The sequence below is a fragment of the Ammospiza nelsoni genome, chromosome 24 (genome assembly GCF_027579445.1).
Source record: "Ammospiza nelsoni isolate bAmmNel1 chromosome 24, bAmmNel1.pri, whole genome shotgun sequence".
Lineage (NCBI taxonomy): Eukaryota > Metazoa > Chordata > Aves > Passeriformes > Passerellidae > Ammospiza > Ammospiza nelsoni.
The window spans coordinates 2,325,686-2,343,515 of record NC_080656.1 but is presented as its reverse complement, the minus strand read 5'-3'; the positions used below and the strand labels follow the sequence as shown (position 1 = coordinate 2,343,515).

The 17,830-nt window shown below is 57.1% G+C and overlaps 2 protein-coding genes across 2 annotated transcripts; both read left to right on the top strand.

Moving 5' to 3' along the window:
• The first annotated feature begins 1,158 nt into the window (after nt 1-1,158).
• Nucleotides 1,159-8,773, top strand: HEPACAM (hepatic and glial cell adhesion molecule). Its single transcript, XM_059488359.1, has 7 exons — nt 1,159-1,277; nt 4,674-5,015; nt 6,116-6,397; nt 6,504-6,597; nt 6,983-7,056; nt 7,170-7,240; nt 7,341-8,773. The coding sequence occupies exons 1-7, from the start codon at nt 1,193-1,195 to the stop codon at nt 7,626-7,628; spliced, it is 1,236 nt and encodes a 411-aa protein (XP_059344342.1). The 5' UTR covers nt 1,159-1,192; the 3' UTR covers nt 7,629-8,773.
• An 800-nt stretch (nt 8,774-9,573) lies between these two features.
• On the top strand, nt 9,574-17,117 carry ROBO4 (roundabout guidance receptor 4). Its single transcript, XM_059488188.1, is given in 24 exon segments — nt 9,574-9,611; nt 9,613-9,656; nt 9,659-9,682; nt 9,685-9,804; nt 9,918-9,962; nt 10,051-10,329; nt 10,407-10,545; nt 10,620-10,747; nt 11,455-11,567; nt 11,655-11,874; nt 11,962-12,083; nt 12,672-12,843; nt 12,922-13,072; nt 13,156-13,286; nt 13,702-13,878; nt 13,958-14,249; nt 14,334-14,858; nt 14,946-15,098; nt 15,177-15,359; nt 15,450-15,569; nt 15,649-15,983; nt 16,719-16,856; nt 16,944-17,058; nt 17,060-17,117. Coding segments are annotated over 24 exon segments (3,822 nt in total).
• The last annotated feature ends 713 nt before the right edge of the window (nt 17,118-17,830 follow it).

Genomic DNA, 17,830 nt, shown 5'->3' with positions numbered 1-17,830 from the left:
CCCTCAGGCCTCCCGGCCACGCCCATCCTCGCTCCGCCTCGCCTCAAGCCCCGCCCCCCCGCCATAGCCAATCGCAGGCCGCCCCCAGCCCCAGCCCCTCACGGTTCTGAGGTCACCGGTTCGAGTCCCGCCTCCGCTGGAATAGGGGCGGAGGAACCGTGTCTGCCTCAGGGCATCGCTGAAACTGCCCCCTGAGCATCCTTGGAACACCCCATACACAGCATCCCTGTACGAGTCGCCCCCAAATATCCTTACAGCATCCCTGACTCCCTCCGAGTATCCCCTTATAACATCACACAGCATCCCCCCAAAGCACCTCCCCAAAAGGTGACCCCAAAGCATCTGCCTCCCTTAATGTTTCCCCAAAACTACCTCAAAGCCTCTTTCTGTAGCATCCCCCAACCCCCCTGCACCATCTCCCCATAACCCGTCTCCCTCAGAGCATCTCCCTCCCTCTGGGACAGGATGCTCGGAGGCATCGACCCCTTTTGGGGGCCAGAAGACCCCCGGGGGGTGGGCGGTGTCTCACTGGGGTGATGAGCCTGGCAGGGCTCGGGCAGGGGGTGGGAAGTGGCTCTGGGCATCCTGCCTCACATCCCGCTGCCCTATTCAGCGGTGCCCGGGGAACTGGCGCTAATTGGCATGGAGTTGGAATGAAGCCTGGATGCCACCGGGCTTCGCTTTAGAGCCTGAGAAGAGGGGAAAGGGAAAAAAAAAAAAAAAAAAAAAAAGCGGGGTAGTTTTTTGGGGTGGGGGTTCAGCTTTGCAAAACACCCTTCCTAAAGAAAACCCCAGTTTAGCTGAATGGGATGTTCAGAGCCCAAAATCCCTTTGGATTGTCCGCGGAGGGGATGGCAAACCTCAGCTGGGCTCGATGGGGTGATGCCTCCCCACCCCAAGTGTAGAAAACATGGAAATGGGGGTCTGTAAGCGGGGGGAAAAAAAATTGCAAATCTGAGTGGTTTTTCCTCAAATAAATGTCAGCTCGAGGCCTCCGAGGAGGCGAAAGCCACCAGGACACAGGGCTCTATTGAGAAAGGAAAGAACAAAAAAAAAAAAAAAAAAAAAAAAAAGAAAAAAAAAAAAAAGGAAAAAAAAAATAAATTAGCCGGGCGAAGCGCCAAGCCGGGAGCTCCGAGGGACGTGCCCGGAGTGGGGAAGCGGAGCGATTCGGGGGGCGAGCCTGCCCGAAATGTGGGGAGCGCCGGCTGCCCCGCGGGGCCACCCCGCTCCCCCCGGGCTGCTGCCGCTGACCTGGCTGCTGGCGCTGCACGCAGGTACGCAGATTTCCCTGTTTTCCCACTATTTTCCCGTTTTTTCCATGGTTTTGGGGATGTCCAGATGATGGAGGGAGCGGGCCGGGGGGGTGGTGAGGGTGGTGATGCCCTAGGGGGGGGTTGAGGGAGGGTTGTTGCGCTGCCGAGCGTACCCTCTGCTTGGGAGCTGGGAAAAAAGGGGGGAAATTGGAATGAAAATGGGGAAAACGCTTTTCTGGAGCCAAGCAGGTCCTGATGTCGGGGAGGATTTGGCGCTGCCCCCATCCTGAGCTTCTCGCCAGGTTTTTTCCTTCCCCGAACCCCATTTTTTCCTAATTTTTTAGCATCTCCAAATATTTTCTCTTACCCATTCTTCAGCTGTCCTTAAAAAGTCATTTTTCACCCCATTTCTAGGCTTGCCCATCCCACTGCCACCCTCTGTTTTCTCCATCATTTTCTCCCTAAATTTTTCTCTAAATTCTCACTTTTTTGAATTCAATGAGCCCCAAACCACCCCATCCCAGGTCTGGCAACACAGAAAATCACCTTCAACAATTTTGTTCTGTTTTACCAAAGTTTGCACCCAAAAGCAGCTCTGGGGAGGCCCCATTTCCCTTCAGATGTGGAGGATGGATGAAAAACAAAACCAACTGGGTTTTTGCTGGCTTTGATTTAGACCCTAAAAACAGCCAGGGCTGCAGTGAGGACACCCCAAAAAATAGTGCAGGGAACAAAAGAAAAAGGGATTTGTGCCACAAAATAGTGTGAAAATGAGGATTTTTGGTGGGCTTTTTCAACAAATCGGTTAAAAAGGGCTGCGAGATCTCCATCCCTAAGCCAAAGATGCTGTAGGAAAACTGAACATTTCCTGATTTATTAATGAACTCCCCAATTTTGGTTTTTTATCCAGAGTGCAGAAAAAGCTAGGAACAGGGTTAAAAAAGGGGAAGAAACAGTTAAAGAGCAGCGCACAGGGAGGGGGCAGGGATGCATGGAAGGCCACATCCCCATCCCATGCCTTGGCCTTCCCTGTGGGGCAAGGGCTCCCCAAATCTGGCGAGCCAGGGCCTGTTTGTGGCGCTGCCGGGGAGGACAGACGGACGGACGCTGCATACCAATAGGTCCCATGACTTTTCGGGCTTGTTTAAGGCCTTTCTTGCTCCTGCTTCTCCCAGCCCAGCTGGTTTTCCCACTCTGCCCTCCTCTTCAATATGGGGTTTGTTCGCTGTGGGTGGCGGCGTCCGTATGGGGGGCTCACGGATGGCACCTCTGGGATGTCAGGACGGGGATGCTGAAGGTATTTTGGGGAGGGAGAACGTTTTGGAGAGTGGCCTCCCTCAGAAAATCATGTTTTTACACTTTCTCCCTGCCTTTTTTGGCTCGAAACCAGCGATGAGGAGCAATGCACGTGCATCTCGTGATGCAGTTTTCTGTCTGAGGGGGCTTTGTCTGGACAGGAGCATCCAATGGGGATGGGGGTGTGATACAAAATCCTTCCCCCTCACCATTTTTGGAGGAATTAAGGTATCTTTGCAAAGCATTGCACTGATCAGAGCACTGGCATCTCTCACTCGCAGGCAATTTTTGCAGGGCAACGATAAAGCTTTGCCAAGGGCTGCCTCGACCTGCCTCCCACCCCTGCATTTTTGCAAGTTATGTGTGCATTTTTGCAAAGGGTTGCATCGACCTGGCTGCAGGAGCACTCCCCTGCATTTTTGGGGGTGACAGATGAATTTCTGCAAAGGGTTGCATAGGCCCAGCTGCAGAAGAGCTCCTGCCCAAGCCCTGCACATTTTGGGGGCACCACATGCATTTTTGCAAAACCCAGCAACAGGAGGTGTGCCATCCACTCCTTCTCCTTGCATTTTGGGGTGATGCATGCATTTTTGCAAAGTGTTGGTAATATTTGCCTGGCTGCAGGAGCACTGCCATCCCCAATGCAGCTTTGAGGGGTGATAATGCATCTTCACAGGGGGTTGCATTGACCCACTGTGACCGTGTTCACAGGGGTCTGAGGATGAGGGAAGAGATGAGGATCTGACTCCATGTTTCAGAAGGCTGATTTATTATTTTATGATATATATTATATTAAAATTATACTAAAAGAATAGAAGAAAGGATTTCATCAGAAGGCTGGCTAAGAATAGAATAGGAAAGAATGATAACAAAGGTTTGTGGCTCAGACTTTATGTCTGAGCCAGCTGACTGTGATTGGTCATTAATTAGAAACAACCAACATGGCCCAATCACAGATGCACCTGTTGCATTCCACAGCAGCAGATAACCATTGTTTACATTTTGTTCCTGAGCCCTCTCAGCTTCTCAAGAGGAAAAATCCTAAGGAAAGGATTTTTCATAAAAGATGTCTGTGACAACCCACCTCCCATGCCCAAAGCAATTTTAGGGTTGATTCCTTGATTTTTCTCGTGTTGCACTGATCTGAGTGCAGGAGGACTCCCACCCCTCATGCACTTTTGGGGTCACACGTGCATCTTTGCAAATGTTACGGAACCAAGCTGGGCACCTTGGGAGTGCTCAGCACAGCCCCAGCTTTGTGTTTCCCTGTTTCCTCCATGCTGGGCACCTCGCTGTCTCCCCCCACACCCCAAGGTCTGCTGGCAAGGATGAACACCACCCCTTGTGCACTTTTGGGGTCACACGTGCATCTTTGCAAAGCTTATGGAACCAAGCTGGGCACCTTGGGGGTGCTCACTTGGCGTTTCCCTGTTTCCTCCATGCTGGGCTACCCACTGTCTCTCTCCACACCCCAAGGTCTGCTGGCAAGGATGAACATCACCCCTCACGCACTTTTAGGGTCACATGTGCATCCTTGCAAAGGTTACAAAACCAAGCTGGGCACATTGGGGGTGCTCACTTGGCGTTTCCCTCTTTCCTCCATGCTGGGCATCCCCTGTCTCTCCCCACACCCCAAGGTCTGCTGGCAAGGATGAACATCACCAGCACTTTTGGGGTCACACGTGCATCTTTGCAAATGTTATGGAACCAAGCTGGGCACCTTGGGGGTGCTCAGCACAGCCCCAGCTTTGTGTTTCCCTGTTTCCTCCATGCTGTGCACCTCGCTGTCTCCCCTCACACCCCAAGGTCTGCTGGCAAGGATGAACACCACCCCTCGTGCACTTTTGGGGTCACACATGCATCTTTGCAAAGCTTACCAAACCAAGCTGGGCACTTTGGGGGTGCTCACTTGGCGCTTCCCTCTTTCCTCCATGCTGGGCACCCCCTGTCTCCCCCCATACCCCAAGGTCTGCTGGCAAGGATGATCACCAGCATTTTTGGGGTCACACGTGCATCTTTGCAAAGTTCATGGAACCAAGCTGGGCACCTTGGGGGTGCTCACTTGGCGTTTCCCTGTTTCCTCCATGCTGGGCACCCCGCTCTTTCCCCCCACACCCCAAGGTCTGCTGGCAGGGGTGAACATCACCAGCCCCACGCCGCTGGTGCGGGGCACGGCGGGCAAGGCGGCGCTGCTGTCGGTGCGCTACGCCAGCGCCAGCGCCGACAAGCCCGTGGTCAAGTGGCAGCTGAAGAGGGACAAACCCGTCACCGTGGTCCAGTCCATCGGCACCGAGATCATCGGCAACCTGCGGCCCGACTACCGCGACCGCATCCGCGTGCTGGAGAACGGCTCGCTGCTCATCAGCCCCCTGCAGCTGGCCGACGAGGGCGCCTACGAGGTGGAGGTGTCCATCACCGACGACACCTTCACCGGCGAGAAGACCATCAACCTCACGGTGGACAGTAAGGGCAAGGAGGACAGCCGGGGTGTGACTGTGTTTGCAGGGGTCTGAGGATGGGGGAAGAGAGGAGGACCAGACTCCACATCTCAAAAGGCTTGATTTATTATATATATATATAGGTATTTTATATATACATATACATATACATATATACGTATATACGTATATACATATATACATATATACATATATACATATATACATATATACATATATATATATATATATATATAATATTGATATGTATTATATTTAAACTGTACTCAAAGAATAGAAGAAAGGATTTCATCAGAAGGCTAGCTAAGAATAGAAAAAGAAGGAATGATAACAAAAGCTTGTGTCTGAGGATGAGGGAAGAGATGAGGATCTGACTCCACATCTCAGAAGACTTGATTTACTATATATATATTGATATTATATTGATATATATATATTATATTTTTATATATTATATTAAAACTATACTAAAAGAATAGGAGAAAGGATTTCATCAGACGGCTAGCCAAGAATAGAAAAAGAAGGAATAAATAACAAAGGCTTGTATCTGAGGATGAGGAAGAGACAAGGATCTGACTCCATGTTTCAGAAGACTTGATTTATTATATATATGGATATTATCTTGATATATATATTAAAACTATACTAAAAGAATAGAAGAAAGGATTTCATCAGAAGGCTAGCTAAGAATAGAAAAAGAAGGAATGATAACAAAAGCTTGTGTCTCAGAGTCTGAGCCAGCTGACTGTGATTGGCCATTAATTAGAAACAACCACACAAGACCAATCACAGATCCACCTGTTGCATTCCACAGCAGCAGATAATCATTGTTTACATTTTGTTCCTGAGGCTTCTCAGCTTCTCAGGAGGAAAAATCCCAAGGAAAGGATTTTTCAGAAAATATCATGCTACACAGCGGAAATTGGGTTATCCATGGGATGTGTTCCCTGAGCACACATTGGGAGGGCTTTCTCCAGCTGGGAGATGGTTTTGGGGGTTTCAGCCACCTCAGGTTGGTGGGGTTTTGGTGTCACTCTTCCTGCCCCCTGAGCCCATCCATCCCTTGAAATGTGGCATCACTGTGGTTCCTCTACTTGCCCACAGTTCCCGTCTCAAAGCCACAAGTACTGGTGGCCTCCTCAACGGTGCTGGAGCTCAGTGAGTTCTTCACCCTCAACTGCTCGCACGAGAATGGCACCAAGCCCACCTACACCTGGCTGAAGGACGGGCGGCCGCTGAGCAACGACTCGCGCCTGCTCCTCTCCCCTGACCAGAAGATCCTCACCATCACCCGTGTCCTCATGGCTGACGATGATGTCTACAGTTGCCTGGTGGAGAACCCCATCAGCCATGGCCGCAGTGTCCCCGTGAAGCTCACTGTTTACCGTAAGCCACCCTTCTCCCCTTCCTGCTCCCAGGTTTGGCCACCCCTTGCAGATGCTTTCAGCTAAAATTTTTTGGGGTGTTGTCCCCCCTCACTCCTCTCCTGCAGGCCGGAGCTCTCTCTACATCATCCTGTCCACGGGCGGCATCTTCCTTCTTGTCACGCTGGTGACAGTTTGTGCCTGCTGGAAACCCTCCAAGAAGTACGTGTGGGGATGACATGGGAGATAAAGGGGGTTGTCCCATCCTGTCCCATCCTGTCTTGTCCATCCTGTTTTGTCCCATTTCATCTCTTCCTATCTTGTCCTTACCATCCTATCTCATTTCATCTTGATGCATCCTATCCCATGCCATGCCAAGACATGCCATACCATGCTATGGCATGGCATGCCATGACAGACGTACTGTCCCACCCCACCCCATCCCATCTTATCCCATCCCATCCCATCCCATCCCATCCCATCCCATCCCATCCCATCCCATCCCATCCCATCCCATCCCATCCCTGCAGTACCTGACCCCCCCTGGACGAGCCACAGGCAGTTCCCCCCGTTCCTCCAGCACGATTCCAGTGCTGCCCCTTTCCAGGGAGAAGCGACAAGCAGAGACACAACCAACCTCTGACTACGCCGAGCAGGACGAGGAGCGCCTGAAGCACGAGGGTGAGTGCAGCCTGGTGTGGCAGTGGTGCGCCAAGGGACACCAATGCTCCGGGCATGGGGGGACACCGATGCTCCTGGCATGGTGAGCAGCACCTTCCCTTCCTTCCGCACAGCCGAGGGCATCCCACGGAGCGGCGAGCACGAGCGCAAGAACCCGGTGGCATTGTACATCCTTAAAGATAAGGTGAGAGCCGGTAGCACCAGTAGCACCAGTAGCACGCTGAAGCGTCCCGGCAGAGGGTCTCGCACATGCCCCACGTTTTTCTGCCCTTGTTTTTCGGCAGGACTCTCCGGAGGCGGAGGAGGATTCGCTGCCCGAGCCCCGCGGCACGGTGGAGCCCGGCTACAGCAGCTCGCCCGTGCCCGCCGCCGGCCGCTCGCCGGGCCCCGTGGGGCGCTCCGCCCGCCGCTACCATCGCTCGCCGGCCCGCTCGCCCGCCTCGACGCGGACGCACCGCTCCCCGCCGGGCTCCCCGGCGCGGTCCCGCGGCGCCCCGCGGCTGCTGCGGACTGCGGGCGTGCACGTCATCCGCGAGCAGGAGGAGGCCAACGCCGTGGAGATCAGCGCCTGAGCGGCGGACTGTGCGCGCCTTGGTGGCAGCGTGCGAGGGGCAGGGACACCGGCACGGCCGCGCTGCCGCCGCCGAGCGAGCGGGGACACCGGCACGGCCCTGCTCCGCCACTGGGCGTCATTCTGCTCGGCGTAAAGTCACTAATTTCCTATTGATCCCACCCAGAGCTCCCCTCTTCCGTCCCCCGTCTTCCTGGGGCATCGCTTTAATGGCTTTCTCGCCGGGACGAGTGTGCACACGCGTGTGCAGAGAGAACATGCAATCAGCGCACGGAGAGTGTGCCAGGGGTGCATGGAGCGTGCAGAGGGAGCGATGGAGCGCTGCACACGTGCATGGGGCGTGCAGGAGGGCACATGGACTGTGCACACGGGGGCAGGCACCAGGGTGTGCAGCAAGTGTGCACACAGTGTGCGAAGAGGATGCACAGAGCATGCAGGAAAACACGTGGAGCCCATGGAGAGCACACACATGGAGCGTGCAGCTAAGCTGCAGAGTGTGCACAGGGCATGTATGGGGTGTGCAGAGTGTCCCCTGAGCCTGCATGGCCTTTGTGAGCATGCCAGCCCTGCGTGTGTGTTCCAAGCATGCACAGAGTCCATGCAGAGAGCGCCTGTGCAGGGTGTGCAGGGAGCATGGGGAGGGAACCTGCACACAGCATGTGCACAGGACATGCACACAGCACATGGTGAGTGTGCAAAGAGGGTGAGCACAGAGGGTGTGTGCAGTGCTTGCACAAAGCACACACAGGGCGTGCATGGTGTGTGCGGAAAGAGCGTGCACAACACGAGAAGCTGAGTGTGCTCAGAGCATGCACAAGAGTGAATCTGCAGTGCTGGCATAGGGCACGCGTGGAGCCTGCAGTGAGTGTGCAAAGTGTGTGTGCTGTGCTTGCACAGGGTGTGTGTAATGTGTGTGAAGAGAGCGAGCACACAGCAGCTGGGCGTGCTTGGAGCGTGCACACGCACACAGGGAGCACACACACTGCGCACCCAGCGACCCTGCATGCACACGTGTGTGCAAGAGCACAGTGCTTGCCATGGCACAGCCCCCATGCATGGAGCAGGACATGCACTGGCACACAAGAGCAAGAGCACGGTGCCCGCCATGGCACAGCCCCCATGCATGGAGCAGGACATGCACTGGCACACAAGAGCAAGAGCACGGTGCCCGCCATGGCACAGTCCCCATGCATGGAGCAGGACATGCACTGGCACACAAGAGCAAGAGCACGGTGCCCGCCATGGCACAGTCCCCATGCATGGAGCAGGACATGCACTGGCACACAAGCCACAACACGCACCAGGCGGCCCAAACAGGGGGCTCCCTCCTGCTCCCCAGCTCCCCAGCTGCAATGTCCCCTAAACGTGGGCTGGAAGCCCTGGTCCAAGCATTGCCCCTTTGCCATGGTAGGATTTTCTGTGAAAATCCCCCGGTTTTGGGGCTCATGGCGCTGTCTCTCCCCAAGCCTTCATGGGAAATAGGTTTAGGATGAAAAGCAGAGAGCGGCCGGCCAAGCGAGCCGGGCCCTGGGGCACCCGGGGTGGGTGCCGGGGCACCCCCGAGTGCTCGGGGTGCACTACTAACCAATAAACTAAACGTACTACCCGAACAGTGGCGGCACCCTTGGGTGTCTTTGTGGGACAGGGGTCCCCCAGGGTGGGGGGACACATGAGAAGTGGCTGACAGGTAAGAGCACACAGACCCAATGCACCTGGCTGGCACTGAAACTGGCACTTTAATGCATGGGAGAACTTGGGCTGTTCCTTCTGGTACCTACTGATGGCATCCTCAGCTGAGAGCCCGTTTCTTCTTAATTTGTTTTCCTCTGAACATGGCGAAGGAAAAGGGGAATTTATTCTGACTAATTAAATTCATTAACTGCTGGTGTCCCCCACTCTGCTGTCTCCGGGTGCCGCTGGTGGCCGGGCACTCCCCGTGCCCCAGGATGGCTGAGATGTTTGTGTTCACCGCCACCTTCCCCCCCCGGCATTTCCCGGCCCCCACATCCGGCTATTGTACCCCCCTATCCGGAGCCGGATCCAGCCCCGGTGCGGGTGGGAGGAACCGGGATTTCGGGAGGAAACGGGGAGGCTGAGGCTGGCCAGGGCTGGTATGGCGGGCGGCTGGGAGACGGCGCTGGGCCTGGGGCTCTGCCTTGCCGCCCTGCACCGCGGAGGTGAGTGCAGCCCATGGGGCCAAACTCCACTCAACCCTGCCCCACCCCAGGTCTCAGACCATGCCCACCTGGGGCACCTATTGGCATTCCCCCACCTCCTTGTCACCCGACAGGCTGCCGCCTCCCCAGCGTGGCCACGGCACCCCAAACTCCAGCTGGTAAGGACGCCTGGTGGGTGGGAGATGCTGGTGGGAAGACACCAGAAAATCCTGTTCCCCCCACCCACAATGTGCCCTCCCACCGCAGTGCTGCGGGACAATTTCCGCCTGCAGCCGGGCGATTTGGTGACCACAGCGGGACAAGCATTGGAGCTGGATTGTGTTCCCCCCTTGGGGTACCCCGAGCCCTACATTACCTGGAAGAAGGATGGGGTGACCCTGGACTTGGTAGGTGGCAGGTACACGGTCACCAAGGGGAAGTTACAGGTGGCATCGGCGCAACGGAGCGACTCCGGTCTCTACATCTGCGTGGCGGCCAACGAGGCAGGCAGGAGGGAGAGCCGGGGCGCCCGCGTCTCTGTGCTGGGTAAGCCAAGGGTCCCCCACAGCTGGTGGGCACCTCACAGCCAGCCATGGTGCCATGTCCTCGATGTCCCCCTGCAGAGAAGCCGAGCATCGTGCGGCACCCGAGCGATGCCATGGCGGTGCCTGGCAGCACCGTGGAGCTGGGCTGCAGCGCCCGCGGTGACCCAGCGCCACAGGTGCAGTGGCACAAGGAGCACGGAGACCTGCCCTGGGGCAGGTAGGTGGTGGCAGGGGGGAGAGGTCCCATCCCTGGTGTGGGGATGAGGCTGATGCAGAGCTGGTGACCCTTAGGCACGAGGTGGACCGGGAGCACACGCTGCGCCTCTATGCCGTGACGGCCGCCGACGCCGGCGCGTACGTGTGCACAGCGCAGAGCCAGCTGGGCACCGCCGCCGCCACCACCGTCCTGCACGTGCAGGGTCAGTGCTGGCACCTCCGCCACCACAGGCACTAGGGATATCTTGGGGTCTATGCAAGGGGATCCATCTGACAGGATCCATCTAATGGGGTTCATCCATGGGCAGTCTGTCCATGCGGGTCCATCCAAGGCCATCCATCATCCATCATCCATCATCCATCAGCCATCAGCCATCAGCCATCATCCATCAAATAAAGTCCATCCAGCTGAGTCATTTGAGGGGATCCATCAAAAGGAGAACTTCCAAAGGTATGTCCATCCTAACACATCCATCCAACAAGATCCATCCATGTAAGGGGATCCATCTATGGAAATGCACTGAGGTGGGAGTCCATCTGAGGGGATTCATTCAAGATCATCCACTTTAAGGGGATCCAGCCAACCTGGTTCCTCCAAGGGGATCCATTTAAGGGGATCTATGGAAGATGGAAGTACATTGAAGGGGGATAGAACAAGAAATATCCATCCAAAGGGACATCATGGAGGGGTGAATCATGGGATCCCATCCCATGTCCCCAGGGGCAACACATCAAAGGGGACCCTTCCAAGAGGGGTCAATTGAAGGCAAACCAATGAAAGGGTGTCTGTCCAAAAGAGTCAGTCCATCCAGGTAGACGTCAGTATCTCCATGTGCAGGTATCTCAGGGGGTGTCTGGGCAGGTGCTTTGGTCCTGCCTGGTGCTGGATTCACCTTGTTCTGCCCCACAGACCGTCTGGCCACGGGCCAGCAGGACTCTGCCCCGCGGGAGCTGCTGGCCGTGCGGCTGCACCTGGACAACAGCACCGCCCTGCCCACTGCTGCTGTGCAGCTCCGCTGGCAGGTTCGTGTGATGCCACTCCCAGGGGAGAGGGGACGGGACACATCCCCGTGTCCCACCTTAACTCGGGATCCTTCCCTTCTCCTCCAGATGCTGATGCCGGTGCCCGTGCCCGTGGGCTACGTGGTGCTGTACCGCAGCCTGTTCCCGGTCGCCACCTCCTGGGTCCAGCACGATGCAGGCAGGGAGCTCAGCACCACCATCCCCGCGCTCCGCAGGGGCTACAAGTACGAGTTCAAGGTCCGACCCTACACCGGAGGGAGCCAGGGCTCAGACAGCAACAGCAGGCACCTCTGGATACCCGAGGAGGGTGTGTTGTGCATCCCCCGGGATGCCTGGGTGGTGGTGGGGAGGTTTGTTGGGGGTCCCAGGGGTCTTAGCATCCCTGTCCCGGCAGTGCCAAGTGCAGCTCCCCAGCGTGTCACCATCAGCCAGGCTGAGGCAGGGAACGGCACCGTGGTGGTGAGCTGGGAGCCGCCTCCTCCTGAAGCGCACAACGGCGTCATCCGGGGCTACCAGGTATGGGGCAAGGGGCAAAGGGGCAGGGCGGGGGTCTTCTGGGCAGGGAGGGTCAATCCAAGGGGATCCATCCAAAAAGGGAGCCTGGCAAAGGTGGGGGTCTGTCCAAGGGGAGGAACCATCCAAGGAGTCTGTCCAGGAGGGGGTTCATCCAAAAGGGCCAGCCAGGGTGGAGGTCCCTCCCAGAGCATCTGTCTAGAGGCATCCAAGGGAGTTCATGCAAAGGAGTCCAACCGAGGGGATTCAGCCAAGGGAGCCCATCCAAAGGGGAGTCCATCAATGGGGATCCACCCAAGAAGTTTTCACCCAAGGGGGTCCATCCAAAGGGGGGTCCATCAATGGGGATCCACCCAAGAAGTTTTCACCCAAGGGGGTCCATCCTAGGGGCATACAAGGGAGCCCATCCAAAGGGGTCCTTCAAGGGGAGTCCATCAAGGAGATTCATCTTAGGGGACCCATCCAAGTGAATCTGTCCATGGGGGATCCGTCAATGGGAGTCTGTCAAGGGATGTTCATCTGAAGGAGTCTGTCCAAGGAGGTCCATCAAGGCTAATCACCTAAGGGATACATCTTCTTGGTGCCTGCCAGGTCTGGTCAATGAGTGAGGGCTGGCAGCATCCCACCAACAGGACAGTGGACGGAGCCACCCGGCACCTGGAAGCCCTCCTCCCACACCCCGGGGCCGAGTTCTGTGTCCAGGTGGCCGCTTTCAACAGCGCAGGGCTGGGGGTCCCCAGCAATGCCACCTGTGGAGTCCTGGGTAGGAGATGGACAGCAAGGCAGGGTGTGGGTGGGGGTCAGGGTGGTGACATGAAGTGACACTGATGGGACCTTGCAGGGCTGGCAGCAGGGAGCAGCAGGGTGGTGCAGGCGCTGCGGCAGCCTGCTGTCATCGCAGCCGCTGGTTCCATGCTCTGGTTGGCCTTACTCGCCCTCCTCCTCCTCCTGTGCCAGCGCCGCGCCAGCCAGGACGCTGCAGCTCGCCACAGGTGAGAGGCCATGGGCTGGGGGACACGGCACATCCCTGGTGTGGGGGGGGATGGATGCACTGACAGCACCTCTCGCCCTGCAGGCTGGTGGCTGGTGACTCTCCGTGGCTTGGTGGCCCCTGGAAACCCAGCTGTGCCCCCCGAAACCTCAGCAGCAGCAGCAGCCTCAGCAGCCGGCTCCTGGGCAGTGATGGCAGGGACCCCCACCCCTCCAGTGAGCCCCCTGGGGACTGGTGACCCCCAGCCACTGCCATGGGACCCCCACCCCTGCAGTGAACAATAGGGTTGGGACCCCCACCTAGTGCCGCAGAGCCCCCACTCTCTGCCATGAACCCCCTCCAGTACTATGGGACCCCCATGTGATGCCATTGGATTCCCACCCGGTTCCATGGAACCCTGACCTGCTGCAGCAGGACCCCCAGCCCAGGCTAGGACCCCACAGAGTGCCATGGGACCAGCAAAGTGTACCCAAGACCCCCACCCTATGCTGGGGGACCCCCAGTGCCATGGGGTTCCCCACTGGTGTTCCCCATTGTCTGCCTGCAGGCAGTGAGGACACACAGACCAGGCACAGAGGGGACAGGGGACACATGGCCTCATGGGTGCCCTGACCTCTCTTACTCTTCCAGCCCTCTCCTTGGAGCCGTCGAGCCTTGGTCCCCCCACGCCCCCCATCCACAGCAGCCTCCATGGGGGACACCCACCCCCCCTCGGGGACATGGGGTGCTGTGCTGGGGGGCACCCTGGGGTGCATTCCTCGCCCAGCACCCCAAACCCAGCGCCCTGGGAGCGTGTCCGCAAGAGAGGTGGGTGTGGGGGACATGGGGGGACACGGGGGACACCAGGGTGATGGCCCATGGCCAATGTCCCTCACTCCCCCCGCAGAGCTGCACCAGGTGCACAGCACCCCGCTGCTCGTGGCTGGCCCCAGCCACGTCCCTGTCCCTGGGACTGGAGGCGAGTGGGGCACAGATTTGGGGCTGGCAGCCAGGCAGCCTCAGCAGAGGGGACACAAGAGTGGCACTGCCACTGCCAGGATGGACAGCAGGGACCCACGGCCACCGGCCTTCAGCTCTCCAAAGCCACACCGGGGCAGCACCCCGCTGGCCTCTGGTGTAACCACGTCACCGGTGACACCCCCGAGACCACCCCATGCCTGGCACCCACCGGTGACACGGTGAGTCTGGGTGGCCCCATCCAGGTGAGTCCCCTGCAACCCAGCCCTTCGCTGCAAACTCCAGCATGTCCCTTGCACCTGCAGGTCCCCGACCTTCGTGTGCCCCAGGGACACGTCTCTGGTCACCAGGCATCCCAAGGACATGTCCCCAGTCACTGGGATCCCCAGGGACAGGTCCCCAGTCACAGACAGCCCCAGGGGTGTGTCACCGGCCACCAGGAACCCTAGGGACATGTCCTTGGTCACTGAGCAGCCCAAGGACATATTCCTGGACAGCAGGCAGCCTAAGGATGTGTCCTCAGCCACCAGGACCCCCAGGAACATGTCACCAGCCACCAGGCACCACAAGGATCCATCACCAGCAACCAAGCACCAGAGGGACACAGCCTTGGCCACCAGGCACCCTGAGGACACCTCCCTGGTCACCAGGTGCCCCAGAGACCCATTACCAGTAGCCAGGTGCCAGAGGGACATCTCAGTGTCCACCAGGCACCCCAAGGACATGTCCCCAGCCAGCAGGCACCCAAAGGACACATCCCCAGGCACGAGGCTCCCCAAGGAGATGTCACCAGGCACAAAGCACTGCAGGGACAAGTTCCTGGCCTCCAGGTATGCCAAGGACATGTCCCCAGCCAACAAGTACCCCAGGGAGCCATCGCTGGTGACCATGCACACAAGGGACATGTCCCTGTGCAGCAGGTCCCCTGAAAACATGTCACCAGCCTTGAGGCATCCCAAGGACACATTGCCAGCCACTGGGCACCCCAGGGACACATCCCCACTCAGCAGACACCCTGAGGAGATGTCCCCAGTCTCTGAGCACCACAGGGACAAGTTCTTGGACACCAGGTACTCTGAGAACATGTCTCAGACCACCAGGAACCCATCACTGGCGACCATGCACACAAGGGACATGTCCCTGTGCAGCAGGTACCCTGAAAGCATGTCACCAGCCTTGAGGCACCCCAGGGACACATCTCCAGCCACCAGGCATCCCAGAGACTCATCTCCAGCCACCAGGCACTCCAGGGACACATCTCCGGCCATCAGGTGTCCTGAAGAGGTGTCTCCAGTCACTGGTCACCAGAAGGACATGTTCTTGGACACCAGGTATCCCAAGGACATGTCCCCGGCCACCAGCCACACCTGGGACATGTCACTGGAGGCCAGGCACTCAAGGGACATGTTCCTGGCTACCAGGTATTCCAAGGACATGTCCCTGGCCAGCGGGCGCCTCTCGCCAGCATTCAGCGATGGGGTCCTCACACAACAGCAGGTGGCTGAGGTGCTGGAGATGGACCAGGACACCACCTGCTGCAGGTATTCCCCATCCCCTGGGACACTCCCATGATTGCAGCATCCCCTGGTGCCAGCAGTACCCCCCCTGTGTTCCCCACAGACCCCCAGCACCGACCACACCACGCTCCTTCTCACCACCGCACACCTACGGCTACATCTACGGGCCACCGGCCTCTGAGCTGGGTGAGGAGGAGGAAGAGGACGAGGAGGAAGAGGAGGAGGAGGAAGAGCACACAGCAACAGGGGGCTCACCAGGAGGGTCGCTGCTGAACGGCTGGGGGTCTGTGTCAGAGGACAACTTTGCCAGCACCCGCTGCAGCCTGGTGAGCTCCTGCGACGGCTCCTTCCTGCTGGATGCCAGCTTTGCCCGGGCACTGGCCGTGGCTGTCGACGGCCTCTGCTACAGCCTGGAGGACACTGATGGGGCCTACAGGGGTGAGTGAAGGGCCCTGGCCCCCCTCTCTGACCCTGAGCATTGTCACCTTCTCAAGTGTGCAAACCCAGGGCACCACAGGGAACATTTCTGTGTCTGCTCTGGGGTGCCCTCGTTCATGGAGAGTCAAAATCAGTGACCCTCCATGGAGAACTTTCTCCTCATTCATGGAGAAATTTTCCCAGACTTCAAGATAGACTGGAACCCACAAAAGTGTGCAATAGACTATAGAGAGTAGTGTAGGTGTATCACTGGGTGAGAAATTGAGGTTTTGGGATTTTTAGTATGTTGTGGATGGAAGGAAGATGGAGGGCATGGGGTTTGTCCTGGGTTTCTTCTTCTTCCTTCTTCTTCCTCCTTCTTCTTCTTGGGTTTGGGTGGCATTTGGTAATTGGGCAGAAAAGTCCCCATTGTGGGCTTTGAGGGATCAGTTATTGGGTTAAATTGAAAATAATCCAGGTGTCAGTTCTTAATTGGATAGTTTAGTCTTAAAAGACCTTGGAACAAGAGATTGTTGGCCATTTTGTGCCTTCTAATGAAAGGCTGCCAACCTCACAATAGTGAGACTGTTTCACTGATAAGAAATAATAAACACCTGAGTCCAAACATGAACTACTGTCCCAAGTGCCTTCAATCCAGACCCAGAGAAACCCACAACTGGAGCTCCCACACTCAATGAAAATGGTTCCATTGGGACACCACGGTGATGCCACCATCTCTTGCCTTCTTTCCTGCAGGTCCCTCACCACCACCATCACCCTTGGAGCAGGTCTTCCCACCCGGAGTCCACTCTGCCACCTGGGACTGGTGGAAAGTGCTGGAGGTGCCACAGAGAGCCAGGACAGAGGCAGCCTTGAACAGCAGCTCACAGAATGGTGTGCAGTGCCCCAGTGCCAGAGTGGTGGGCACTGGGGGTGGTGAGGTGTTACAGGGTGTTGGAAAATGTGTCCTTTGCTTTCCAGGTGGCCAAGGGACAGGGATTGGCAGCCCCTGGGCCAGGGAAGGTGGTGAGCTGCAGGCAGGAGGGACAGGAGCGTGGCAGTCCCCAGGGCGCAGGACACAGCCAGGCCAGAGCCCTTGGCTCAGCTAAAATCCAGCTTTATTGGGCAGCTCCCCAAACAGGGGCTCTTTACTAGGAAAAGCCACCCACAAAGGGTGGGTGGCACCTAGGTGGGTGGGTGTCCCTCCTTATTCAGCGTTCTTGTCCTTCCCAAGTGTCCTCCTTCTTCCACAGTGTCCCCATCCCTCCTCAGCATCCCCACCCCTTCCCAAATTCCTCATTTCTCCCCAGCATCCTCATCTTCCCCAAGAGTCTGCATCCCTCTAAGTGTCCTTGTCCTCCCTCAGTGTTCTGCTCCTTCACCAGCATCCTCATCCCCCCTAACTATCCTTCTCCAGCCCAAGCACTGTTGTCCACCCTGTGTCCTTGTCTTTCCCTAGGTTTGTTGACCCCCTGACCATCCCCATTCCCACTGACAATGCCCATTCCTTCCAACTGTCCTTGTGATCTCTGATAGTTCATGTCCCTCCTCAGCATCCTTGTCCCACGTTTTCTATCTTTGTCTCTCCCAAATGTTCTCATCCTTCCCAAGCCACCTGAGTGTCCATGTGCTCCCTCTAAATGTCCTTGTCCCTCCTAATCATCCTCATTTCCAGCCTTCTCAGCCCTCCTGAGTGTCCTCATCCTTCATCAGTTGTTTTGTCCCTCATGCCAAGTGTCCCCACTGTCCTCATCCCCCTACAGCCTTACTACTGTCCTTGTCCCTCCCAAGCAATCTTGTTTTTTCTCCAGCAGTCCTCAACCCCCTAGAAATCCTTGTCCTTCCTCCATTGTCCTCTTCCTTCAGGC